Here is a 26,772-nt window from a genome sequence, read left to right on the forward strand (position 1 = left end):
GTGTGTTATTGTTTAAACATGGAACCCCACCACTACCACCACTGCCAAAAAGCCTGTAAGACTTTTTGTGTTTGAAATCTCAGTTCTCAGCTGGTGGCACCATTCTGGAAAACTGTGGAAGAGGGAAGGCCTAGCTGAGGAAAGAGAGCAACTGGGAAGCTAAGCCTTGAGGACTATAGGCTGGTTCTGTCACTTCTGGCCTCCTGCTGTGGTATTTCAGCTGCCTTTCTCCCAGAACACAGCCGTCCCTGCTATGACAGACCGCATAACCCGAGCCAACACAGACTTCGCCCTTAATTTGCCTCTGTCAGGTATTCGGTCATAAAGACAAAACTAAGTAATTCGGGGACTGTAAAGTTTTGTGCAGGACCTGATTCTCACTTGCTAACAATCCCATCATTAAACACTCCATCTCACTGTCCTCTGCCAAATGCCATTTATCCAGGTCCAGCTATGTTCTCTTGCTATTCTTTGTGCTTGAGACACTTCTCTCACCTTTTCATCCAGTTAACTCATCTTTATCTCTTTAGAACATGGCTCAAATGCCAGCTTCTCAAACAAAATTTCTTTACTCTCACAGATCAGGATCTATTCTAACTAAACCCTCAATCTCAAACTCATTAAACTACCTAAGGTGAAATGTGTTTAAATGTGTGTGTGTGTGTGTGTGTGTGTGTGTAGAAATGCATGTGTGCACGCTTAGACCTGAGATACGAACTTCTACTAATGGAAGTCACTAAAGTATTTTATAACAAGTGTACCCTTCAGCAAATTCCTCCTATGTTATTCCAGAAGCAGCCGCAGTGCTGCAAGCCTCAGTTTCACAGCACTGACCACAACTCTGATTTAACCCTTCTTTGTGACACGCCTACTTTCTGCCTCCTCCATTTTAGACCATGGTGTGCTTTCTCTACAGGAATGGATTCCAAATGCCTAGAGTACAGTGTCAAATGGAGTCTACAAATGCCTTTCTTACCTTTTAAGTCTTCCATCAATTCAAACATTCCAGGATAGTTAACTTGAATTTCATCAGTATCCTATTTTTAAAAGAAAAACATAATATTCATGGGACTATCAGAAACAAACAAACAAAAATCAAGCTTTGGAAAGGAGTTATAACTATTTCTCTCAAGGTAAGCAGGAAATGTCCCTTACCAGAGCCTCACGAGTACAAAGTAAATGTCCACCACTGAGCTCTATCTCCACCAAGAATTGTCTTGTTTTGAATATTCTTTGCAATGTTATATTACCAGAATTCTAACAACTGTGCCAGTTTCTTCTCCAAAAGCAAAATGAAGTCACTCTCCTTTATACTGTGATGGTCACTTTTATCTATTTTTCGAGACAGCCTAGACTGTTCTGGAATTCACTATGCTGGCCTCAAACTCAATTATCTGCCTACCTCTGCCTCTATGGAGATTAAAGGCCTTTGCCACCATGTGCGGCTTCTTCTTGTTTTTTGTAAAATATTGCCCCAAAAGGGTGTCATTCTTGGTACTACAAGACCAAGTTAGGCATGGAGTGGACAGAGCAAGTTCCTATTCAATCTCCCAACTCCAAGCATCAATTTAACATACTGTGGTCAGATAAAGGACACATTAGCTATTAAACTGAAAAGAAAATATGTGTCACAGTGTCACAATGGAGAACTGTGTGGGAAGAGAGCATCAGTGAGGGATTGTCTGTATTAGGTGTGCCTGTGGGGCTATCTTGATAGGGGAAGACCTGGCCCACTGTGGGCAGTACTATTCCCTGGGGCTTGGGAATGGATTGTAAAAGAATGGGAAAAGTTTTAAAAACATTTAAAAAGTGGAAAATGTTAGCTTAGTAATAAGCATCCATGCATTTATTCTCTTTCTGTATGAGTGTATTGCTTCAAGTTCCTGTCTTGGGTAGAAGGATGAAGTAGCAGATATCAGAGGAGACTTATTTATACTTCAAAATTTGTTCTATCTTGTCTCACTATATTTACATTTCATTATTATATATTTTAAATATGCATGGTGTGTGTGTGTGTGTGTGTGTGTGTGTGTGTGTGTGTGTGTGTGAAAAAGAGAGAGAGAGAGAAATCATTTTATATAACAGTACTGGGAATTGCACTCAGAGCCTCATACCAGCTAGGTAAAGGGTTCTACCAATGAGCAGACATGGGAACCTAACCCTCTTTAACTAAGTACAAACGAAAGCAATTTATAAAACAGTCAAGTCTGACACTGTACTTTGGAAACACGGTTCATCAACCTATTCTGGCCTCATGATCCCTTTGCCTTTGCGTGCCAAGTGCTGGGATTATATACATCACCACAGTTGGCTAAAGAAGCTTTTACTTCGTTTTTATTCTTATTGTCTAGTGGTAGTGGAGACAGAATCTAGGTAAGAACTCTTTACTGGGCTATATCCTCAGTCCAATGTAGTTCTTTTTTATAAAAATGCAGAGTTTATATTAACAAGTAGTACATATTATCTTTAGTCTTAAAAGAGTAAGTTCTGGGGTTGGAGAGATAGCTCAGCAGTTAGGAGCACTGACTGCTCTTCCAGAGAACCCGAGTTTAATTCCCTGCACCCCACGTGGTAGCTCTGTAACTCCAGTTCCAGGGGACCTGACATCCTCACACAGATATATATGCAGGGAAAACACCAACACACATAAAATTAAAATAAATTGTTAAAAAGAGATATCAACAACAAAAAGAATGAGTTCTAATAAGTTAAGATTTTCTTCTTTTTTTTTCTTTTCTTTACAGGGTTTGCCTGTGTAGCTCTGGCTGTCCAGGAACTTACTCTGTAGACCAGGCTAGCCTTGAATTCAGAGATCCATCAGGCTCTGCCTCCCAAGTGTTGGGATTAAACAAAAGTCTGAAATTCTGAAAACCAAAGTCTAAAATTTTGAGAAATGTTGTTCTCAGAAGAGAGCTAAGATTTGAAGGATTAAAGTCAAATGACAGATTTTTCAGTTTATCTGTAGTTTTAAATTTATAAGAATTACTTGTGAATTACTACTATAATTTTTAAAAATCTTGAAAATATAATAACCCCTCAATGCATAACTTCTTATATCAGTTAATGTTGGTTCTTCAACATGAAGCTATGCTTTCCAATTTTCAGATGTTCAACATCTCAATACCACTTTTTATTGACTTAGACAATTTAAAAATTTATAGACGTCAACACAGACACAGGCAAGACATATCAAGGTAGCTTTCAGCTCGACAAAGCCTTGCCTATTCTCCCAGTCTGTTTTTATTCCCTTCCCCCCTGGAGGTATGTATGTATGTATTTATTTATTTTATATTAGGGTTTCTGCACATTAATCCCTCTTGCATTCTACCACTACACAGGTGGGTATGATATATTAAAATGGATGATCTTACAAAATGCATTTACAATAAGTTAGCTCAAATAGTTTATCATCTCTAGTTATGCAAATGGAGGTTTTCTTCAACAAGAAATTTCAATCACCTCCAATCACATTTAGTTATGTTTCTATGTCAGAAGGATTTGGGAATCATAGTAAATCTATTCAACTCATCTCAAGAGAGAATGAGTCCTGGAGAGCAACTGTGACTGGAGAGGTGGAAAGGAGATGCCTTTCTTCTGGGAAGTTACCCTTAGAAGTTCTAGGAGTAGAAGGAGAGGGGCAGAGAAAGTAGTAGGTATTTCATACCAACAGTCAGGGCACCTCATGCCCTCTGACCACTTAATATCAGGGGCCTCTCGAGGGAAAAAATCATTTACATATTTTTAAGAAATGCTGAGAAACTGAAGTACCTCTCCTAAATTCCCTTAAGTAGTACAAAGATAGTACAGTCACAGAAGCCAGGTGTGTACACCTGTGATCCAAGTACACTGGGTAGAGGCAGAAAGTTCAGTTCAAAGTCACAGTGACTTCCTTATCAACTTAGGGGTGTAACAGACCCACTCTCAAAAACACCTCCCCAAAATAAATTAAGTTATATCCAGTGCGCTATCCCATCAGTCTATGTACGATCTGTTTCTTCTATCCTCGCTGTAAAACTCTCCACCCTGACTTGTAGTGGCATTTCAATTGTATCTTAATAAATAAAGCTTGCCTGAAGGTGAGAGAGTGAAACAGCCCCACTGGTCAGTCTTACAGACCAGGTAATGGCAACACACACCTTTCATCCCAGTAGCCACACTAGTTTGCCACAGAAACAGATGTTGCATGATTTTAATCCTAGTGGTGCACCCCTTTTAATCCCAGTCCTAGAAAGGATTATAAAACGAGAGGAGACAGCTCTCAGTCAGTCTCATTCTGAGGTTTCCTGGAAGCAGGATCACCATTTCAGACTGAGGTGGAGGCAAGAGCCAGTGGCTGGCTGCTTTGGTTTTTGGATCTTCAAGTTGAACCCCAAATTCTCTGAGTGTTTATTAATCATGCACTGACGGAAACAGAGCATGTTCTAACTCAACTAAGCCTAGACTTAGGAGAATGTAGGCATTTGTGTATGCTTGAATTAAGAGCTGGTGGTGGGGACAGTACCACAGATGCCCCTATAATGGATACCTAGTATCACATCTGTAGTGGTCTCATCCCATATTACACCTAACTTGGATATGAAGATCCTAATGGAGTAGAATTTTTTTTAAATATTTATTTATTTATTATGTATACAATATTCTGTCTATATGCCTGCAGGCCAGAAGAGGGCACCAGACCCCATTACAGATGGTTGTGAGCCACCATGTGGTTGCCGGGAATTGAACTCAGGACCTTTGGAAGAGTAGGCAATGCTCTTAACCTCTGAGCCATCTCTCCAGCCTCCTGGAGTAGACTTTTTAAAAGTCTCTCTCAAAGGTATTGGCAACACGACTCAGCAGGTTCAGTCCTGAAGCCCACAGTAGAACTGACTCCGAAACGTTGTCCTCTGACCATGCCATACCTTCCTCTTTCACAAGATAAATACGTATTATTTAAAGGGAAGTCTCTTCATAAACTGTGATCATTTTTTTGGAGCTACTTATCCTGAAATATAAATACTGAAGAGTTTCTGTTCCTGGCATTTCAGTCAGGCTGTGTTTATGCGCACTAAAGACAGTAAGGACACACTCTCAAAAAAAAGGTAAAACAAGGAGAACTGGCCCAAGCAATACAATTGATTAGTGGGTTACTCGGGTCTCCGGATACTCACCACAGTCAGGGTATTGAAACCAGCTCTCCCAAGCAGATGTCCTAGGTCATTGACAGCAGTGAAGGGAGAAATGTGTGGGGAAAACCCTCCTTCTCGTTCTGTTTCTGCTAACTGTAATGAACACCGAAGTTCATAGAGCGTGTCACCACCAAACATCGCGCCAACAAACACCCCATCTGGTTTTAAGACATAATGAATCTGTAATAAATATAACAAAACTATTCAAATTTTACAGACAGCAATATCAAATGCATCCAAGTTAGTATTTATGACTACCAACCTTATTTTGCCAAATAAATGAGAAAGTAAATAACTTCAGACAAGAAACCCAGACTCACTGCTGTATGGTATGTAGTAATGTTGTATAGTAATGACAAAGACATTCACTAATGATACTAGTATCTATAAGATGCCTTATGTTTTCAAATTTTATAGATACAACTTGCTTTTTACAGTAACAGAATACTACAAGAAAAAAACATTTAAAGAATGATAGCTAATCAAAATTATAATTCTTCCTTCCTGTTCATGCTCTCTGAAAAGCAATTCTATAAGATGTCCCACCAATGGATGTCATTTATTTCCCAATCCTTTAATCTGGGCTGAACTTGTGGTTTATTTTGACTAAAGAAATGCAGTACAAGTGACAGCTCATGACTTTCAGCCTAGTGGAGACCAGTCCTCACACAGTCCTGTATGTTCTCTCGGAACACCCCATCATCTACCCAGTACCCTCTGTTCACTTACTGACAAACACCAATCTACAGGCATTCACCTAACACTTCCTGAGAGTAATACAAAGGAGAGACACAACATAAACAAGTTCCTATGCAGAAAATATTTACAAGCAATAAAGGAAGAGAAGAAATTTTAATATAGAATATGCTTTGTAGCCAGGCAGTGGTAGTGCACACCTTTAATCCTAGCACTCAGGAGGCCAAGGCAGGCAGATCTCTGAGCTTGAGGCAGGCCTGGTCTACAAAGTGAGTTCTGGGATAGTCACGGCTACATGGAGAAACCCTGTCTCAAAAAACAAAAACAAACAAAAGAACACACCTTGTGATACCAATATTATTCTACACAGTAATTAATTAAGTCTTTTATAAACATCTCTACAATCAACTATTCTTAAAGTTCTCAAGGAATGCCACCTAATGTATATATTTGTGGGTCAAAGAGAGTACCAAGGATACCCAGCCCATAGAACATTATAAACACTTGGTTTCATTCCACACTGTCAGACTTTTGAACGTGAAAACAACAACATTTGTCAATCTGTGATAATAAGCTAACACAGAACTGAGTCAACACAAGTTTTCTCACCTGTTCAAGTGCTCTAGGAAGGTCATTCACCCAGTGCAAACTAAAATAGAAACACATAGTTGCTTAGCCTTCATTAATATAATTATCACTAGGCTAAAACCACAAAAAGGAATTGAATTTTGAAATCTGAAATTAAATTCTACACTTCCACAACTCTGACCTTTTTAACTGTCTCCATACTTTTGTCCTTTCCAGAATGTCATACAGTTGGAACCAGCATACACAGCTTTTTGAATAACCTTTCATTTGGTAACATGTCTAAGTTTCCTGCATTCTTTTCATGTTTTGACAGCTTATTTCTTTTTAGTGCTAAATAACTGCATTGTCGAGATGTACAATTCAACCACTTAGTACTGAAGGGCATCTGTGCTGGATAGTGTTACGTTAACTTGACACAAGCTAAAATCATCTGAGTGGAAAAAAACAATTAAGAAAATGGCTGTAGGAAATAATACTGGGCTGTAGACAAGTCTGTAGGGCATTTTTTTAATTAGTGATCAGTGGGAGAGTGTCCAGCACATTATGAGTGGTACCACCTCTGGGCAGGTGGTCCTGAGTTCTGAAAGAGAGCAGGCTGAGCAAGGCAGGGGAGGCAAGGCAGGAAGTAGCACTCCGCCATGGCCCCTGCATCAGCTCCTGCCTCCAGGTTGCTGCTCTGCTTGAGTTCCTGCCCTCACTGCCTTTGATGATGAGCTTTACATGGAACTGTGAGTGAAATAAACCCTTTCCTTCTTAAGTTGCTTTGGTCAAGGTTTTTCATCACAGCAATAGTAATCCTAAGACAACATCTTAGTTGCTTCCACGTTCTGCAGCGGTGAAAAGTACTTGTTAATCTTGCAGAGGACCGAGTACAGTATTTAACGCCCAATCGGTGGCTCACAACTATCTGTAACTCCAGATCCAGAAGACTCTACATCCACTTCTGGCCTCCACAACTACCAGACACACATGTAGTGCACATACATACCCGCAGTTAAAATACTCACATGCATAAAACAAAATAAATCTAAAACTTTTTTAAAAGAACAATTTATTATTCATGTTAACGATTTTGTATATATATATAAGTTTTCATTTCTTTGGGTAAATACCAATGAGTATAAATGCTGGAAGCTAACAAAGTATGTTCAAGTTTCAGGAAATCATGAAACAGTCTTTCAAAGTGTCTATCATTTTGCATTCCCACCAGAGTTCCTGGTGCTCTACACCCTTGCCAGTAGCTGGAGAAGCCAGTGTCTGAATTTTTTTCTGTTTTAAAAGGTAGATAGTAGATCCATCACCTTTTAAGACAATGGAAATCAAAGCAAAGTGTTCTAAACTTATACATAAGAAACTTTTTAAATCTCATGTTTATTCTCTCACGTGTGACAGGAAAAGAGTGTTAGCAAATTGTATGTAGAAACTTGAGAATAAAAATAAATTTACGACACTACATCATATTTCCACTAGGATGTCCTGAATCCTTAATTGTTAAACAGAAGAATCTTAAAGATTACAAATTAAGATAACCAGTTTGTAACTAAAAAGAAATTATTCTATCATGGTGAAGATTATATAGCTCAGTAACAGAGTGCTTGTCTTTAACCCAAGGCCTTAGGTTTAATTCCAGGCGGGGTGGGGGTAGGGAGTTAAATTAATCCATTATCCACTGCTATCCTAAACTATTACAATGTAAATTAGACCTATTTATAACATACATATATACCCACACGTATGTGTGCATATACACATGTACATGCCTGCACATGCATGCACATGGAAGTCGGAGGCTAACCTCATGCTTGCTTCTCAGGTTCTCACCATATTGTTTAAATAGTCTCTCACTGGTCTGGAACTCATCAAGTAAGACTGAGCTGCTGCTGGCCATGGAGCCCCAGGGAGCTGCCTGTCACGGCCTCTCCAGAGTTGGAACTACAAGTATGTGCCACCATGCCTGCCTTTATGTGGGTTTTGTAATTCAAACTTCCATCTTCATGCTTATGCAGCAAGCACTTTACCAAACAAGGTATCTCTCCAGCCTCTTTAACATACTTTTTAAAAGTTCAAATGGATTACTAACCTTAAGCTGCTAACCACCAGGTCAAATGTGTTTTCTTGAAAGGGAAGGAATTCTTCATCAGCTAAAATATTCACAGTAGGTATATCTGTTTCTGAGGAATTTTTCTAATGGTAAAAAAAACAAGTTCAACATATTTAAATAGAGTTTCAATTACTAAGACAATCACTGTTAAATACTGTTAATGTTATATTCACTCAGTAGTGTCTACCAAAAAACAAAACACAGCACAAAATGTGGTACACAAAAGGCACTCAAGAATTAAGTAACATCTAGTTGTTCCAAAAAAATGTAAGAAATACATCCATTCACACTAAAACAAATCTCAGCAACTGAACATTTCAGTGCAACAAATGAAGCCACAAAGTACTAGAAGTAAATCTGGGTGACCCTTTATACTTTTAAGATTTTTTTTTTAAAACCTATATAAACATGACTAAAATGTTAGAAAGTGTAAATGAAAATATTGATGTTTTATGACAAACTAATTTTTAAAAGCTTCTAAAAAGCAATAAACAGCCGGGCGGTGGTGGCGCACGCCTTTAATCCCAGCACTCGGGAGGCAGAGGCAGGCGGATCTCTGTGAGTTCGAGACCAGCCTGGTCTACAAGAGCTAGTGCCAGGACAGGCTCCAAAGCCACAGAGAAACCCTGTCTCGAAAAACCAAAAAAAAAAAAAAAAAAAAGCAATAAACAATGTGAAAGTAGGTGTATTATAAATTATGAAGAGTTAACATCTCTAAAATATAAACTTTTACAAATGACCTAGAAAAAAAAATACATGTATAAGCTCAAGTCAATGAAGGTCAGAGGAAAGGCTCGTCAAAAAGTTATTTTAAAAATTCAAAGTCAAGGAATACCAATGAGTGTCAGGTGTGGTGCTGCACACCTTTAATCCCAGCATTTGATGGCAGAGGCAGGAAGACCTCTGTGAGTTCAAGGCTAACCTAGTCTACACAGCTGTTCCCGGACAGCCAGAGCTGTTATACAGAGAGAAACCCTGTCTTAAAAAAACAAAAAGAGAAAGAAAGAAAGAAAGGAAGGAAGGAAGGAAGGAAGGAAAGAAGACAGACAGACTGATTGGCAGGCAGTTAGTTTGTATTCTTTGCAGAGGACCCAGGTTGAATTTCCAGCACCCAAAAAGGCTCACAACCATCTGTAACTCCAGTTTCAAGGCACCCGATGCCCCCTTCTTGTTTTCACAAGCAACAGGCATGCACATGATACACATACATACAACCAGGCAAAACACTCACAAATACAAACTAAAAATAAACTTTGAAAAAGAAACACACCCATGCCCAGAGAGAAAGACAAAGACAGACAGAAAGACTCTGACTGACTGATAAATGGCCGAAATCCAATAATCAAGTTATTTTACTGAACTAGTAATCAAAAACAGAAAAAATTAAAAAGGCAATTTTAACTTTTTACTTGTCTGAGTAACAAAAACAAAAGGGGCTGGACCAGGGTTACCAAAGAAAAGAAGAAAAAAAGCACTTTCACGGAAAATCCTCATTCATCTTTCTAGGGACAATCTGGAGACATATACTGAACATGAAAAATAAATGAACAAATATATTTTATCAAGAATTTATCTACAGGCAAAAGTAAATAACCAAACACACAGTCACTTCCCAGGTGATGTTAACAGCAGGATGCTACCGAGAAACCAGAACTGCAGCAGGGTTCTAGACCTGCTCAGAGAAATCTGCTATGTGATGCTCACATACTGGCAGGCTATGTGGTCATTTTAAAAAGAGGTACACACATATAAACAATATTCAAACAGAGTAACATCCCATAAAACCATGGAATGTTAATGTGCTACTGTTCACATGAACTTGGGCAATGGAGGTAGTTACACGTTTATAAAGGTGGGAGGCCAAACGGCCCCAACAGCTGTCTCTGGGAAGTAAGATTAGGAATCTCTTCCTTATGTATTCCTGTATTGCTTGAGTCTTCCTCATGTGTACATATTTATAATTACACTTACATTACATTGTGAAAGAAATAAAGAACGAAAAATTAAGCCAGGTGGTCAGAAACAAAGAGTATTAAAAAGCTACCTACCAAAGCATGTTCTGCAATGTCTGTTTGGAAAATCTTTCCCACAATCTCCTGCAATAGGATAATCAGAGAAAAACAATTACCAAAATTTCCAAAGGAGTAAATTATAATTTTCAGTTTTGTAATGTTATTTTCTGATCAAGTCCAGTATGATATGCAAATTTAGAAGACATAATGAATACCACAGATTTAATGCATGAAATTAATTATATTAATACATTTAACTTATTTAAGAAAATAAAGAATACATCCTGCTCTACTCAACTACGTGAACTTGTCTTGGTTTAACACGCTACAAGCTAGACTGCACACTCCTGTGACAAAGGACTGGAACAGATTCCTGCTTTCAGTCTCCATTCAAAGAGTTTACAGAAAAAGCAAGAAAGGAGCTAAGGGACTCATTTCCGTTTCAATGATCCTCTCTTCTTCCGAGAGTAAAAGGGTTCGGACGACTTCTGTCCCACACTAAATTCCCCATGCTGCTCTTTTCTCCAGGATCCTGATCCCTCCATCATTACTTCCTCTAATCTTTAATCTGGATCTTCTGGTCTCTTCTTCTCACCTAACAAGAACCATTATCTTCCCAGTCTTGAGAAAATTCTTACCTCTGAGCACCTTTTTGGTTTTATCCAGTTTTATTTGTGTATTAGAAACGTACACTTGATAGTTTTTTGCTTATAATTAAGGACTCTACTCATGAGGTCCACAATTCTTGGTGCCTACCATGTCACTGTTCACTAAATCGCCCCCTAGTGGCGGCTCACGGTCTAAGCATGAGCACAGCAGTCTGTTCTCACTGGGTCAGTCCTGGTAAGTCTATCTCTTCATCTATAGCACCATGAGACCTCCAGGAAACATCTTCAGTGATTTCTATTGCAGTTTCACAGTTAGAGAAACCACTACTTTTCAGCTCACAGCACATTCACTTTTTTGGCTCAGTACTTAGCAAGCGTATATCCTACCAATACTTTGTTAGGCAGCGGGAAGGGTAAAGAGAGCACTGAAAGTTGAACTGTTTGCTGATTTCCATGGCATAGCTACTCCGGCAAGGTGGATTACATGCTACTTGATGCACGCTTGGTAAGAGAGGTACGGAACTGGTTCTCAGATGCCAGTTCCAAGACACTACTGTGGAGAGCAAAGAAAGAAGCTAATCAATCTGATTATCTATCAGCCTCTCTCTTGAAAATCTGAACAAAGATACATATAGACAGGAGCAAAGGTCTCTGAACTAGATAGTACAGACACTTAAGGTTAGAGAGGTTGCTAAAAACTAACTCTTGGCAGGGTTACAAAATAGTAGTACTTGACAGTTTCCTTGGTGTGACTATTTCTGCCATAGCTGATTTCAAGTTATCGATACAATGCCATTAAACAGAGTTGGAGAGATATAACAATTAGCTCTTATGAGCTGGAAAAAGCTAGATTGGGACCACATACATCAAAAATACTAGGGATAGTCTACAAGAGAGAAAGACAGAAGATAACATGTAGCATCCATGTAACCCCAGAAAGCATGTAAACATGGGTATCCTTCATACTTCGGTTTCTACGTCCCAATATCTTGTGAGAGACAGCTCTACTGCAAAATCTGAGTTGCATGAGAACTTCCAAAAAAATATCTCTATTTAAATTGACTTCTGCTTCTTTAAAATCAAAAGATGGGCCAGAGACACAGCTTAGTAGTAGAGTCCACATTAGGCAAGTATTCTATCACTGAGTTATACACCTACTGAGTTGAAGTTACCTTAACATTCGTACATTTATCATGTCAAGATTATTCATTGAGGGTTATAGGAACTACGATTTTGGTAATAAACAAAAATTAGCAAGTCTAGTACAAGAAGAAAGACACTAAAGAAACACCATGGACTATTAAGTGCTATGGAACTTAGGGTCGGCAAAAGTGGAGCACTATTTTAGAAAGTAACCGTAAGACTGTTGAGATGGCTCTGTGAGTAAAGATGCCAGACGCCAGCCAATCTGATGACCTAAGTTCAGTCACCAGAACTGACATGGTAGATGGATATAATCAGCTTTCTATATCCTCTGATCTCCATGAGTGTGGTGTAACAGGCATGCACTTGCACACATACAAACATACACGAGATACATTATTATGAAGAAGTTAGAAGAGAATCCAACAGTCTGAGAAGATGGAGTATTACTTGGCTTCTACTTTAAAATGATCACCCTGAAGTGAGAACAGATTGTTGGGGCCAAAGACAGAAGCAGGGAGACCAATGTGGAAGTAATTGCAACAGTTTAGGCAAGAGGCGCAGACAGCCAGGGTCAATGTGGTGAGACAAAGGCAGAAAGGAGTGGAGCTGCAGATATATATGAAATCCAAAAGAGAATTCCAGACCCAATCACTCATCAAGTTCTGCTGGGTTTATTAGCTTTTTCATACATTACAGCTTTTAAATCTGTTCATCTCCTAAGACTACACTGCCTTTAACACTGCCTCCTAACGAATCTGTCTTTCTCTCTTCTTTACTAATTTATACATGACATACCAAATTAATAGTCCCTAAGCATCACTATATCATACTCCACAGCACTCTCCCTGACGTTCTGCCATGCTGACTTTCAATGCTATGAACCACCAACCCAGATCCTGTGCCTCTAAAACTGCATCAAAGTTTCTCCTAGCATTTAACTTTCACTGCACTTCAGTAAATGTTTTATTTCCTATGGCATTTCTTATTGTCAGTAGTAGCAATTGCAGAGTCTCACAATTCCCCTGCACCCCTGCTCAAATATATGCTTTATCAAAACAGATTTTTCTGAAGACATTTCAGGAGCTTTGGAATGGCTCAGAAGTTAAAGAGTATCTTCTGCTCTTTCAGAGAATTCAAGTTCATTTCCTACCCACGTCAGGTGGCTCACAACCCCAGGGGATCCAATGTCTCTCGTCCCTGTGGGCACCTGCACTCAGGTGCACATATTCACATGCCAACATATCTGCACATAACTAAAAATAAGACAAATATTTTTTAAATCCCATTTTCATGTTTGTGTCTAGCACAGTGTCTTATGCACAAAGGATAAAAGAATAAGTGAATAAATGAATGTATTTATGATTTGGGGGGATATGAATAAGAATGGCCCCCAGAGGCTCACAGATTTCAATGTTTGGTCATTGGGGAATGCCCCTACTTAGGGTTTAGGTGTGAACTTGTTGGAGGAAGTGTGTCACTGGGGGTAAGCTTTAAAAGCTTTAAAGTTTCAAATGCTCAAGTCAGGCCCAGTGTCTCTTCCTGCTGCCTGCAGATCCAGATGTAGAACTCTTTCTCTAGTACCATGTCTGCCTGCGTGCCACTATACTTCCCGTGATGACAATAATGGACTAAACCTGTAAGCCAGCCCCAATTAAATGTTTTCCTTTATAAGATTTGCTGAGGTCAGAGGCTAGAGATGGTTCAGGAGTTAAGAGCACTGGCTTCTTCCAGAGGTCCTAAATTCAATTCCCAGTAACCACATGGTGGTTCAAAATCATCTGGCACCCACTTCTGGCATGCAGGCAGAACAGTGTACACAATAAATTAAAAAAAAAATCAAAAGGCTCCTCACAATAGAAATCCTAAGACATGGCTTGTGTTAGAAAATGTGAAATAAACTATTACGAGTACTATTAAATGCTATCTATATTTTATACAGCTTCTAACTAATAAAATTAATTTTTCTTTTCTTTTTTTTTTTAAATATTTATTTATTTGTTATGTATACAATATTCTGTCTGTGTGTATGCCTGCAGACCAGAAGAGGGCACCAGACCCCATTACAGATGGTTGTGAGCCACCATGTGGTTGCTGGGAATTGAACTCAGGACCTTTGAAAGAGCAGGCAATGCTCTTAACCTCTGAGCCATTTCTCCAGCCCCTAAAATTAATTTTTCTTGATTATGAATGTATGTATTCTGCATTGCCAAGAGTCAAATCCAGAGCTTCACATACGATGAACAAGCGTTCCGCCATTGCACTACACACCAGCTAATTATCAAAAATGCTTAAACAAAATGAAAACAAAGAGAAAAATATATAGGTTTAAAGAAATTATTGAATTTCTTTAGAATACTTAAATTCCTTTAAAATTATTATATTAGAAGCACTAAATAAATGTTTAGCAATTTTAACATAATCGAAATCTAAATAACTAAAGTGATAAGGGAAGTCTTTTCTTAAAATAAACTAAATTAGGGGCTGAGGAGACGACTCAGTTGCCTTCAAAGCACTGTGAGTTCAATTCCCTGAACCCACATTTAAGAAAGCTGATCACAGTGGTTCCTGCAATGCTTGCAAAGGGGTAGAAGAGACAGGCAGCTCCCAGGGCTTCCTGGCCCCCTAGTACAGCCTACTTGGCAAGAAGATGGCCTACAAGAGACTTGTCTTAAAAACCACATGTACCTGCACACACAAACAAATGCTCTAGGGATACTTATGTATGTATGCACACACAATTTTATTTTTTAAAATTGATTAAGCCAGTGTATAAAATACCTTATTTAAATGTTGTGCTATGTAGCCTCTTCCACATCCCACATCCAGTGCAAGGGGAAAATCTCTGAAAAAAACAGACATAAAAGCTAAGCTTTGCAATACAGTCCATAAAATAATCAAGAACTAATCTTCAGTAAAAACATTTTACTAACTACACCTTTCAGGAGCCTTGACGCACCAGCTCTATCTAGCAGAAGATATAACGTTCTACTTTCCATATGAAATGTCATCAAGCGTTTTTAAACTTGGGCTGGGGCTACAGCTCAGTGGGAGAGTTCCTGCTTAGCATGTGCAAGACACTCAATTCAACCTCCAGCACCACAGGGGAAAAAAAACAACTAAAAACACGCCCTCTAAAAACTTCAAGAATTATTGAAAACTTAGGAGTACAGTAAGTTCCAAGTGTCCAGGTCTAAGTAAGTCAATTCAAATACCTTCTTTCCCTTTAAATACATATTTTTAATTCTTATTTTATATATCTCAATGTTTTGATGGCAATGTATTGTATGTATATCATGTGCACGCCTGGTGACCATGGAAACCAAAAGTGGGCATTCGATTCCTTAGAACTGAAGTTACAGATGGCTGTGAACCTTCACGTGGGTACTGAGTACAGAACCAAGTCCTCTGGAAGCACAACCAGTTCTCTTAACTACTGAGCTGTCTTCCAGGTCCCAACTCAAACATCTCATATAAGCAGCAATCAATACTTGAATTGAGTCAATCTGAACCCAGAGACAGAAGAGTAAAGCTCTGTATCAGACTAGCTCCTCTAAATTGGAACACACATCAACTGTTTCTATAAACAAAAGAACAGAAAGAACTGCAGTTTAATTTTTCTTAAGAATGGCTGCCAAGGGAGATGCAGGGGAGGAGGACTGTGGTTGGAATGTAAAATGAAATTTTAAAAAATAAATTAATTAAAAAAAAGAATGGTTGCCAAAACTGGGCTGAGGAGATGGCCTACTTAATAAAGTGCTTTCCATGTGAGCATGATGACTTCCAAGCACCAGCACCCACATAGAAGTGAAGCTTAAGTGTGGCAGCACGTGCCTATAATCCCAGAGCTGGAAAGGAAGAGACAGATGGAGCTCTGGGGCTTGCTAGGCAGCACGAAAGAAACTGCCCCCAAAGGGAGTGGCGCTACTAGGAGGTGTGGCCTTGTTAGAGGAAGTGTGTCACTGTGGGAGCAGGCTGAGATTTCTTATGCTCAGGATACCACCCAGTGTCTCAGTTAACTCCCTGTTGCCTGCAAGATGTAGGATTCCCAGCTACTTCTCCAGCATCATGTATGCCTGTATACCGCCATGTTCTACAACATGTGATAAAGGATTGAACCTCTGAACTGTAAAATGTAGTGGTGTTTCATTTATATTTTAATAAATAAAGCTTGCCTGAAATCAGAAAAGTAAAACTGTCACACTGGCCAGCCTTACGGACCAGGCAGTAATGGCACACACCTGTAATCCAAATAGCCACAATAACACACACCTTTAATCCCAGTAGCTTGCCATAGAAACCAGGCCATAGTGGTGCACGCCTTTAATCCCAGCCCTAGAGAAGATTATAAAATGGGAAGAGACAGCTCTCAGTCTCAATCTCATCTGAGGTTTCCCAGGGGCAGGATCACCATTTTTGAACTGAGGTTAATGTAAGAGCCAGTAAATGGCTGCTTTGCTTTTCTGGTCTTCCAGATGAAACCCAATATATGTCTCTGAGTTTTTATTGATTATATATCAGTAAGCAGGACACCCCAATTAATTGTTTTCCTTTATAAGAGTTGCCCTGGTCATCGTGTATCCTCACAGCACAGAAACCCTATCTGAGACACCAGTCTAGTACAATCAGCAAGGTCCAGGCAAGACTCTGTCTCAAAAAATATGGGAAAACGTGACAAGGAAGACACCCAACATCAACCTCTGGTTTCAGTATGCGTTAAGTACATATGCACACTCATACCTGCAACACATGTATGCACACATGTTCATGCATACACATAAAAAAATGATAAAAAGATAATGTCAAATTATAAAATACCAGATGGAAAAACACTACTGACATTTTATTTTACTTAATGTTTTATGTCTGGATTATGAAGGAACAATAAATAATACTTTTAGAATTAGAAAAACATGTATTCAAATTTTGGACCTGTACATGTGACTAAACGTGATTAAGCCTGGCTACATCTGTTTCCTCATCAATAAAATGAAAAAGTGTGGGGTCAGGGAGAGAGCTCCATGAATAAGAGCACTTGCTGCATTTGCAGAGGACCCAGACTCAGTTTCCAACACTCATATCAAGTGGCTAATGACTACCTGCAACCCTAGTTTTTCCAGACTCTGTAGGTACCTGCATTTACATATGCTCAGGTGCACATATATACAGATAAAATTAAAAACAAAGTCTTCAGAAAACAAAAGAAATTACTGCTTTTACTATGTATAAAATATTTAGCTCAGTTTAACTGTTTAAGAAAAATGAGTTATCTCACTGTTTAACAGTACTAAAAGGCCCCAACTCTTAAAAATTGTAATAAAAATCTGTGTAGTTTTTTAAATTAATAAAGCAGAGCACTGATAATACAAACTTCTCAGCTGTTTATTTGTTTATCCTTATGATACAAAGGATGGAAGCTGTAGGCTTGTGCATAGTAAGCACAAATCTAAGCTTGTTAAGTACTAATAATGGACAGGATGTCAACACAAGAACATTTAAAGGTATTTTAAAGAATTTAATTCCAAACATTTAATGTTTAAATTAAAATTTCAGTCACAATCACAACAATCTTCATGGATTTAGCTTTATTATCCTTATAGCTGTGACATAGTTTGTGAACTCCAAACTGAAAAGCAAAACTTAATGATTCATTCATTAAATCACAAACAAAGTATAATTCAGGGAAATGGTAACAGTAAGCTATTTTTGTCTTTAAAATAATTAGTGACAAAAATGAAAGGAGGGGGCCTTTTGCCATAAGGAAGTATTTTCTACCTTACAAAATTATAGACTCCTTTTCATTTGTAAAGGTGTATCTAAAATACAGTCGGAGAGCCTGTGATTTTATAAAACTCTCCCTGCTTTTAACAGAAAACTGTGATAAATTTATCCTATTTGGTATAATTCAATGAAGGTCATGTAAAGAAAAGTCAACAAAAAGGAGTGATTTGCTAATGTCAGAGACCAACAGTTCCACTACATGGTGACAAGCCGGAATCAATAAAGCTTTCATTACGCCCAGAGCATGGAGCAACAGATACATCAAGATTTTTATACTACTTAATGAAAGTGTTCTTTCTCAAGTCATTCCCCAGAGAATCGTCATAAAATCTGTACTACCATTAGCAATGTATAAGATAAAATGGGCAAGGCCTTACCGACATAAACTGGGAAACAAATCTAGCTACACTTTCTCCCTCACTCAAATGGCAAAAGATTCTATTGCTCATTTCAGTAAAACCTATATGTAGGTTTAATAAATCTTAAGATTTCACATGTAGTCAACATTTTAGTTCTATATTTGAGCAATCTCTCTATTACTAAATTTGGTCTAAACCAAAGAGATCAGCCATTCAGGCTTGAAGAAAGGCAAAAGTTTTACATCCATACTATTTTTTAAAAAAGAAAATAACAATGAAGAAAATGTCATTTGCTTTCCCAGACAAGAAAAAAGACAGCCAGGTGGGGCCATGCATACTCATCATCTCAGCACTCAGGAGGCAGAGGCAAGAGGAGTGCCATGAGCTGGAAGCCAGCAAGCCTGGGCTACATCGTGAGACCCTATCCCAAGCATCTGAAAAGGAAAGAAGATGTTTAGAGTTATTTATATCGCCAATTCTGGTAATAAAATTCTCACATATCAAGTTCTCATCATTTAGTTTCAAGTCTCCACTCAAGGACAGACTTTGTTGCTCACCAGGAGTAGTGGAGCACGTCTGTATTCCCAGATGCTCAGGTCAAGGCCAGGCCTAGGGGTTAGAGCAAGATGCTGTTCAGGGAAAGAGAGACAGAGAAACTAAGAGGAAAGACAAGCGGGGAGAGAGAGAGAAAAAGAGGGACTGCATCTCATTATAACATCATCTCCTACCTGGCTATGTCATACACACGGTCTGCAATCCGACTGCCAACCTGAAAGATTTCAAATCAGTGGGTTAAATACACAGAGAAGGTTTAACAGAGAACATTCTTTTTTTAAACCTAAGAGTCAACTTACATTTCAAAATGAAAAGTACTTTGTAATCCCATTTTCTATTTTCCTACAGCAACTTTCTTTACAAATACTGGATATAGATAAAATATTATAAAACATATCCCTGGAAACAAAGTGAAGCAAATTACTTTAGAGCCAATTTAATAAAATCAAGATTAAATAATCTGCTAAGTGTGGCAGCTATATATGTCTATATATGTTTATAGACCTAGCAGTCAGGAGGCTGAGGCAGGAGGATTGCCACAAATCTGAGTGGTCTGTAATAAATGGTGACATGTTGAGTTCCAAGCTAGCAAATACTATAAAGACCCTTGTCTCAAAACCACAAAAACAACATAAGGACGAGGACGCTGAGACAGGTGGATCTCTTGTGAGTTTGAGGCCAGACTGGTCTATATTACATAGTGAATTCCAGGACAACCAGAGAGATTCTGCCTCAAAAAAAAAGGGGGGGGGGGCTGGAGAGATGGCTCAGAGGTTAAGAGCACTGATTGTTCTTCCAGAGGTCCTGAGTTCAATTCCCAGCAACCACATGGTGGCTCACAACCATCTGTAATGAGATCTGGTGCCCTCTTCTGGCCTGCAGGCACACATGCAGACAGACCACTGTAAACTAACTAAATAAATAAATAAATAAATCTTAAAAACAATATTAAAAAAAAAAACTTGCTCTAAATAATCTTAAAAAATGGTATACATACTTGGCCTTTGTATTCCATGTGATGCAAGATAAGAATGAAAAGGAAAGAAACATTATCCTGATTGGTTTTTTTGTCAGCTCAACACAAATCCAGACATACCTGGAAGAGAGAATTCTTTCTTTCCTTCTTCCCCCCAATCCCTTTGGTTTCTCAAGGCAGGATATCTCTGTGTAGCCTTGGCTGTCCTGGAACTCGTTTTGTAGACCAGGCTGGCCTCAAACTCACAGAGATCGCCTACCTCTGCCTCCTGAATGCTGGAATTCTAAGTGTGGGCCAAAAAGGCCACATGAAAGAGGGAAATCTTAGTTGAGAAAATGTTTCCATAAGAGCAGCCTATAGGCCAGGTTGTAGGGCACTTTCTTGATTACTGATGGATGTGGGAAGATCCAGTTCATCCTGGGTCGTGCCGCCCCTAGGGCAGGTGGCCCTGGATGGTATAAGAAAGCAGGATAAGCAAGGCATGAGGAGCAAGCCAGCAAGGAGCATGATTTCATAGCCTTTGTTTCAGTTCCTGCCTCCAGGTTCCTGGCCTGACTTCCCTCAGAAATGAAGTGTAACTTGGGAGTTGTAAGATAAATCCTTTCTTCCTCAAGTTGTTTTTGATCATAGTGTTTTATCACAATAGAAACCCCAACTAAGACCAAGACAACTGTAATGTTAAATTGAGAGCATCACCCCAGTCCCTGGCATCCATCCCAGCCTCCTGGCCTGAGAGTTTGCATTGGTCTGGACTCCAAATCCCAGAGCATGCCAGGTCCTGACCCCTCCCACAGGGTATTTAAGTGGGAGCCCAGAAGAGGAAGACATGGTCCTGGGTTTTACATATGCTCCCCGGTTCCCCTGCCAAGCTCTAGGCCAATAGAAAGTGTTGCATTTAATAAAACATGGTCTAATTGGATTTCTTTGCGCCGGCGGAGCGGCTCGTCTTGGGATTTTTCCTAACAACAACTGAAATGTTAGTGTTCACAGACATTGGCATGAAATACATTAAATTAAAAATTATTCACCTTGGCTCAGGATTATAAATCAGTATATAAATGATCACTTAATAAAAACTTAGTACAAACTTTGTGTAGTAGCTTCTAAATGAATTAACTATGTTTTTGCTTTGTCTGAGAAAGGACACCCAGGCTGGCTTTGAACTCATAACAACCCTCTAATCCCCAGCTTCAGCCTCCTGAATGCCAGGATCACAGACGTGTGTTACCACACTCACCCGATCTACATTAACTGCTTTTTTTGTCCCTTTAGTAACTTTTGCAAATTAGTGAACATCAAGTCTGGAAAAATACAGTTGACCAGCTCTCCCAGCACAATATAAAAGAAATTCGTCCGGGTGGTGGTGGTGCACGCCTTTAATCCCAGCACGGGAGGCAGAGGCAGGCGGATCTCTGTGAATTCGAGGACAGCCTGGTCTACAAGAGCTAGTTCCAGAACAGGCTCCAAAGCTACAAAGAAACCCTGCCTATAAATAAATAAATAAATAGAAAGAACGAAAGAAAGAAAGAAAGGAAGAAAAGAAAGCTGAATGGCAAGTACCACACTGCACTGGGCTAGTGACATCTGGCGTTGAAGTCTACTATTCCTTCACACACTTCACTCAGCCTCTTATAAACATTCTGGAGCTGTGATTACTATTTGAGAACTCGGAATATAGTTGTTTTTGTTTTGAGAGGGTGATGGGCAAGGGTTAGGTACATCGAAGTCTTTTCCCTTCATATACTTTACTGAATATATTCTAGTTCTGCATTCACGCGGCTTCAGTCGGGCTGTAATCCGGGTGCTTTTCTTGAACAGAAAGAGGTGCTTGTTGAAAGGCCCCTACAGGGCCTTTCCGCCTCAGGAGTTCGGGACTTATTTCTTCCTTTTCCTAGGTGACTCGTCCTATCTCCCATCTCAGCTCGACTGATTTCTCACATCTTTCTCCACAGCAGCCGCTCTTGACCATCCGTGCCATCAATCAGGCTATTTCACTTCTTCTTCACCTCATTTGGCTGAAATTACATACCATGTCTACGTGTGTCTCGCGCTCTCTCCTTAATGCTATCCTACAAAAGCGGGGGTCTGGAGTGTGTGTGTTTGGGGGCGGGAGGAGGTTATTGCTTTGCCCTGGAACTCAAGCAGAAGCAGTACTTGCTAAGCGAATGAGTGACTGCCGTGCCGTGCACACTACCCGAGCCCCGGACTTTAAGAATACAAAGGCCTGGAAAGGTGAAGCTTCTTCTCAAGGTCACAGGGCCGGGTGGGTCTGCCTGCCGTGCCGGGCTCCGCGCCTCCCTCCGTCGCTGTCCCGCGGTCTCACCTCCTCCTTCAGGTAGTCAAATTTCATGGGCTCAGGCTGTCGAGCTGCCCAGTTTTTCTGCTTCCTCTTCAATTCCCTGTCGAAGATGTTTAGGGCTCTGGGCGAGGTGCTGCCCGAAGGAGGAACACCGGAAGCTACCTCCCTGCGACCACCGTTCCCTGCGGAGACCGCCGGGCCCCGGAGCCGCGTTAGCCGCCAAAGCAAGACCGGTCGCAGCATCTCCGGCCACGGGGCCACAGCAGGGCATAGTTTTCTATTGTGCGCATGCGCTGGTGGGAGTACGGCTAGCACAACGACACAAAATTGTTCCAAGAGGAAAAAGGCAAAGTTGAAGTAGTTTGGCCTAGCTCGCCTGCCGTTACGGGTGAGCGTCACGCAAAGGATTATAGGTGTGCGCTCCATGTGAACTCAGACCGGGATCCGAAAAGACGAGTGAGGAGCTGCGTGGGTCTCCGACGGGATCTCCTTGGGGTTTGTGAGTAGTGCGCCCGTTGTTGGTCCCTTTCAGGGCTGCTCTCGAGCGACCTCAGCCTAGGAACTTTCCCCGAAAGTTTGTGAAGCGGCAGGATGGTTCCTGAACCAGCTAGCTTGGAGCTCCCAGGCCAGAGGAGGAGTGGACTGGAGGGATGAGAGGAATTTATCAGCGCATCCGTGACGTTTTATGTTTTTCCCGTTAGAATGTAAAGGGTTTTGAAGTACAGCAGCCCAGTTGAGAATATGAAGATTAACAAAAGAGAATGGAACCAGAGTATAAAAAACAAATGAGACCAGCTGAGATTGGAGAATCTTATTTTGTTTTTCTCTCTCTCTGTTGCATATACAGTTGGTCACACCAGGCCACATGTCCATGCCCTTGTGTGCTCATATGTTTGGGAGGGTGCTTGCTTATGGGTGCCAAAGGAGGCGGCTGCCTTAATTGCTCTCCACCTTATTTTTTGAGATAGGAGCTCTCATTGGAACCTGAAGCTCCTCAAATAAGCTAAGTTGGATGACCTCCTCCTGCCTCTGCCCACCCCAGCCACCAGCTGTAGGATTATAGGCATGCAGGGTTTTTAATGTGTGCATTTTTTGTTTGTTTGGTTGGTTAGTTATTGTTTTTTTGCGGGGGAGGGGTGGGTTCTTGATTTTTCCAGGCAGGGTTTCTTTGTGTAGCCCCCTGCCTGTCCTGTAACTCACTCTGTAGACCAGGCTGGCCTCGAACTGAGATCCCCCTGCTGCCTCTGCCTCCCAAGTGCTGGGATTAAAGGCGTGGGCCACCACTGTCCAGCTTTTTTCTTTTTTCTAGAGGATCAAATCCGTGTCACACTTAAGCAAGAAGCACTTCGTTGACTAGGCCTTCTCCCAAATGTCAGGCTTTGGTTTCTTGAAACAGTCTCACTGTGTAGCCCAGGCTGACCACCGGTTCCCTCTGTAACTATATAAGGTCTAGCCTCAAACTGATAATCATGTCTCTGCCTTCAGTACCCTGGCTTTACATGTATGTGACTCCGTGCCCTACTAATCTTTTAATTGATGACAAATACAGCCTAGAAATACAGAAATAATGAAGGCAATCAGCTACTAAACATTACCCTAGGATTCTGTTTGCTTTGTCTTAAATTCATTTCAAGTAAGCTGTAATGTAAGGATTATATTTTACTATGTTTTTCTTTTTTTTATGTTTGACCCAGAATAGGTTGGGTAGCTGAAATTAAGTTTAAGCTGTCTTAATTTGGGGAGAGAGAGAGAGAGAACACGGTGAACAAATGTAGTTTTTTTCTTATATTTTAATGGTGTTAACCATTTATCATTGTAATATTTATTTTATTTTCCAGTGTTTGGTTTTTCTGGATATTTCTTCAGTAAGACCGTAAAAATGTCATCCAAACAAGAAATAATGAATGACCAGCGGTTTAGGCGGGTTTCAAAGGATCCCAGATTTTGGGAAATGCCAGAGAAGGAACGAAAAGTCAAAATTGACAAGAGATTTCGAGCCATGTTTCATGACAAAAAGTTTAAATTGAACTATGCTGTTGACAAAAGAGGGCGCCCTATCACCCACAGCACAACGGAAGACCTGAAACGCTTCTATGACCTGTCAGACTCTGATTCTGATCTCTCTGATGAAGAAAGCAAAGTGCTGGACCAAAAGAAAGTAAAGCAGAAAAAGAAACAGACGGAAAAGGAAGTGAAGTCAAAAATGCTGATTGAGGAGAAAAAGAAAGAAACCAAAAAAGTTGATCAGAAGGATCCTATAAACAAAAATAATTTAGATAATTCTGAAAGAATTCAAAAAATGAAAAACGTGTGTAAATCTCAAAGGGTAAATTTAGAAATAAGTCCCAAAAAGGATAGTGAAGAATTTCCACAAGATACAAAAAAGAAAAGGAACATCACCGACCACAGTACAAATTCTTTGCCCAAAGGAAAACCAAGGACCAAAGATTCCAGTACCCCTGAAATCGTGAAATCTCCAACAATTACTTGTTCTAAGGCCAAAAGAGAAAAGCAATCAGGTTGGTTTGGAGTACTGATTCTTCTGTATTACACTCTTTAAAAAACATAAACAATAATTATTTTGTAGTATGATGAGAACAGACGAGTGTTTTATTTTAAAATATATAACCATGAAAGAAACAATATGCAATGATTTCTTCTTGTTTTGATACCAGAAGACAAGCAGGAAAGCTTGGGTAAGTGATGCTGGTTCTAGTGAACATTGCTGAGAGCTCCTATATGTTGTTACATAGGAAGAAGGTAAGTAGAATTGGGTACTCTTCATTTAGTTCATTCAGCTACGTGACAACTACTGTAAGGCATGGTCCCCTCCTTAGGGTTATCGCGAGTCTATTTCATTTAGAAAACGGCATATCCTGTGACCATACAGACACAGTGCTCTGGGGTTCATAGTTTGGTGAGAGGATGACAATTTTGACTGAAGCAGCGTGTTGATTTCCCTTGAGCAAGCGCAGCATCTGCAGAGTGTATGACTTGAATGGAGATTAGATTTGGTCTTAGCTCTTCTTTCCCTCTTGTAGATGCTTTTAGGCAGATAACAGCCTGCTTAACTGTGTATGATGACCCTGGTCTACTGGCACCATCCACTACAAATACATTGTAATAGTATTTCCTAATAGTGGTATTAAAAAGGAAAAATAAAGAGATGAAATAATTTTATTTATTTATATCCAGTAAATCAAAATTTCATTTCTATGTAATTAATGATAACAAAGTTGTACTTTTATAGTCTTGTTTAGTATTAATCTCAAATTGAAAGAGTCATATTTCAAATACTAAATTGTCTCTTTTGACTGTTACCTTCCACATTGGACAGCATAGAGCAAAAGTAGAAATGTCAAACCTGTAATACAAAATATTGTAGCAGCAAGGGCCATAAGTGAGATTAAAAAATGTCAAAAGTGACTAATCAAAATATAATCAAAGAAAAAATTCATAAGAGATGCATTATTTGTTTATTTTTTGTATTGGGTTTTGGGGGTGGTAGCAGTTGGGATTAAGTTTGAGGACCAAAGAAGTTGTTGAGCAAATTTGGATTGGATGTATGTAGATCAGTGGTCCTATTCTGTTAGACAGTAAAATCTTAAAGACTTTAGTAGTTTTCAGCCAAACAGTATCTGCAAAATCGTACTTTAAATACCTCCCTGTATTCTGCAAAATCTTCTTACTTTAAATAACTTCCTGTGTCCTGGCATGCTGATAATGCCTGTAATCCTGACAATTGTTAAGATGAGTCACAAGGATCAGTTCTAGGCCATCCTCAGCTTTATAGTGGTTTTGAGGCTAGTGTGGACTAAATAAGACCCTGTTTTAAATTAAAAACAGGCAAGATGGCTCAGCAGGTAAAGGTGCTTGCTGCTCAAGCCCTGCAACCTGGTCTTCAGTATCCATGTAAAGGAGGAAGTAGAGAACTAACTGCACAAAATTGTGCTGGCCTCCACATATGACATATGTCCCTCCTCCCCCCCCATGCATAAGCATATCATGCACAGATATGCAAACAAAAATAGTTTTTGAAGTTGTTCTGTATGTATGTATATGTACTATGGAGGTCAAAGAAGAGGGCATTGGATCCCTTGGAATTGGAGTTACAGATGGCTGTGAACCACCATGTGGGTGTTGGGAACCAAACCAGATTTTCTACATGGTCATAACCACTGAACCATCTCTCTAACTCCCTCAATCTAGTGCATTAACTATAAATGATTCGTTGATTAGTAATTAAGGACTTGAGAGCATATAAACTTTCTCTTTGCTTTCTTTTAGTTCAATGTAGGCAATAAATATTGGATTAATGAATCAATATTATAAAAACATAGAATTAAGAACAAATTTCACTTTTTACCTTAAGTTTTAAAATTTACTTTTCATTCTCCAAACTTAAAGCCTTTTGAGTAAGCAGAAACAGAAATACCAGCTTAAAAGCAGTACATAAGATACTCACACATGCAGAGGTGATTGTATT

At 39.6% G+C, this 26,772-nt stretch overlaps 2 protein-coding genes across 5 annotated transcripts in view; one reads left to right on the forward strand and one right to left on the reverse strand.

Moving 5' to 3' along the window:
* Ndufaf5 (NADH:ubiquinone oxidoreductase complex assembly factor 5) overlaps nt 1-22,563 on the reverse strand; it is a 33,004-nt gene extending 10,441 nt beyond the window's left edge. For 2 of the 4 annotated variants that reach the window (XR_005976055.1, XM_041670894.1), the window contains exons 1-8: nt 22,311-22,563; nt 19,185-19,225; nt 15,098-15,161; nt 10,602-10,649; nt 8,533-8,636; nt 6,474-6,513; nt 5,151-5,348; nt 977-1,037 (exon numbers count right to left, since the gene is read on the reverse strand). Coding sequence is in view for 3 of the 4 variants with exons in the window: in XM_041670894.1 (XP_041526828.1) it covers nt 977-1,037; nt 5,151-5,348; nt 6,474-6,513; nt 8,533-8,636; nt 10,602-10,649; nt 15,098-15,161; nt 19,185-19,225; nt 22,311-22,529 (775 nt within the window). In the remaining variant the exon portion in view is untranslated. Of the gene's footprint in view, nt 1-976; nt 1,038-5,150; nt 5,349-6,473; nt 6,514-8,532; nt 8,637-10,601; nt 10,650-15,097; nt 15,162-19,184; nt 19,226-22,310 lie in introns of those variants that run through there. The other 2 variants (XM_041670895.1, XM_041670896.1) reach the window with 2 other exon arrangements.
* A 154-nt stretch (nt 22,564-22,717) lies between these two features.
* The window catches only part of Esf1 (ESF1 nucleolar pre-rRNA processing protein homolog), a 44,502-nt gene continuing 40,447 nt past the window's right edge, over nt 22,718-26,772 (forward strand). The window contains exons 1-2 of the mRNA XM_041670449.1: nt 22,718-22,785; nt 24,125-24,805. Of these exons, the coding sequence (XP_041526383.1) occupies nt 24,166-24,805 (640 nt within the window). The 5' untranslated portion in view covers nt 22,718-22,785; nt 24,125-24,165. The remainder of the gene's footprint in view (nt 22,786-24,124; nt 24,806-26,772) is intronic.

This window comes from Microtus oregoni, unplaced genomic scaffold (assembly GCF_018167655.1).
Source record: "Microtus oregoni isolate MIOR12 unplaced genomic scaffold, Mior012 000020F_ref0000438, whole genome shotgun sequence".
Taxonomy (NCBI): Eukaryota; Metazoa; Chordata; class Mammalia; order Rodentia; family Cricetidae; genus Microtus; species Microtus oregoni.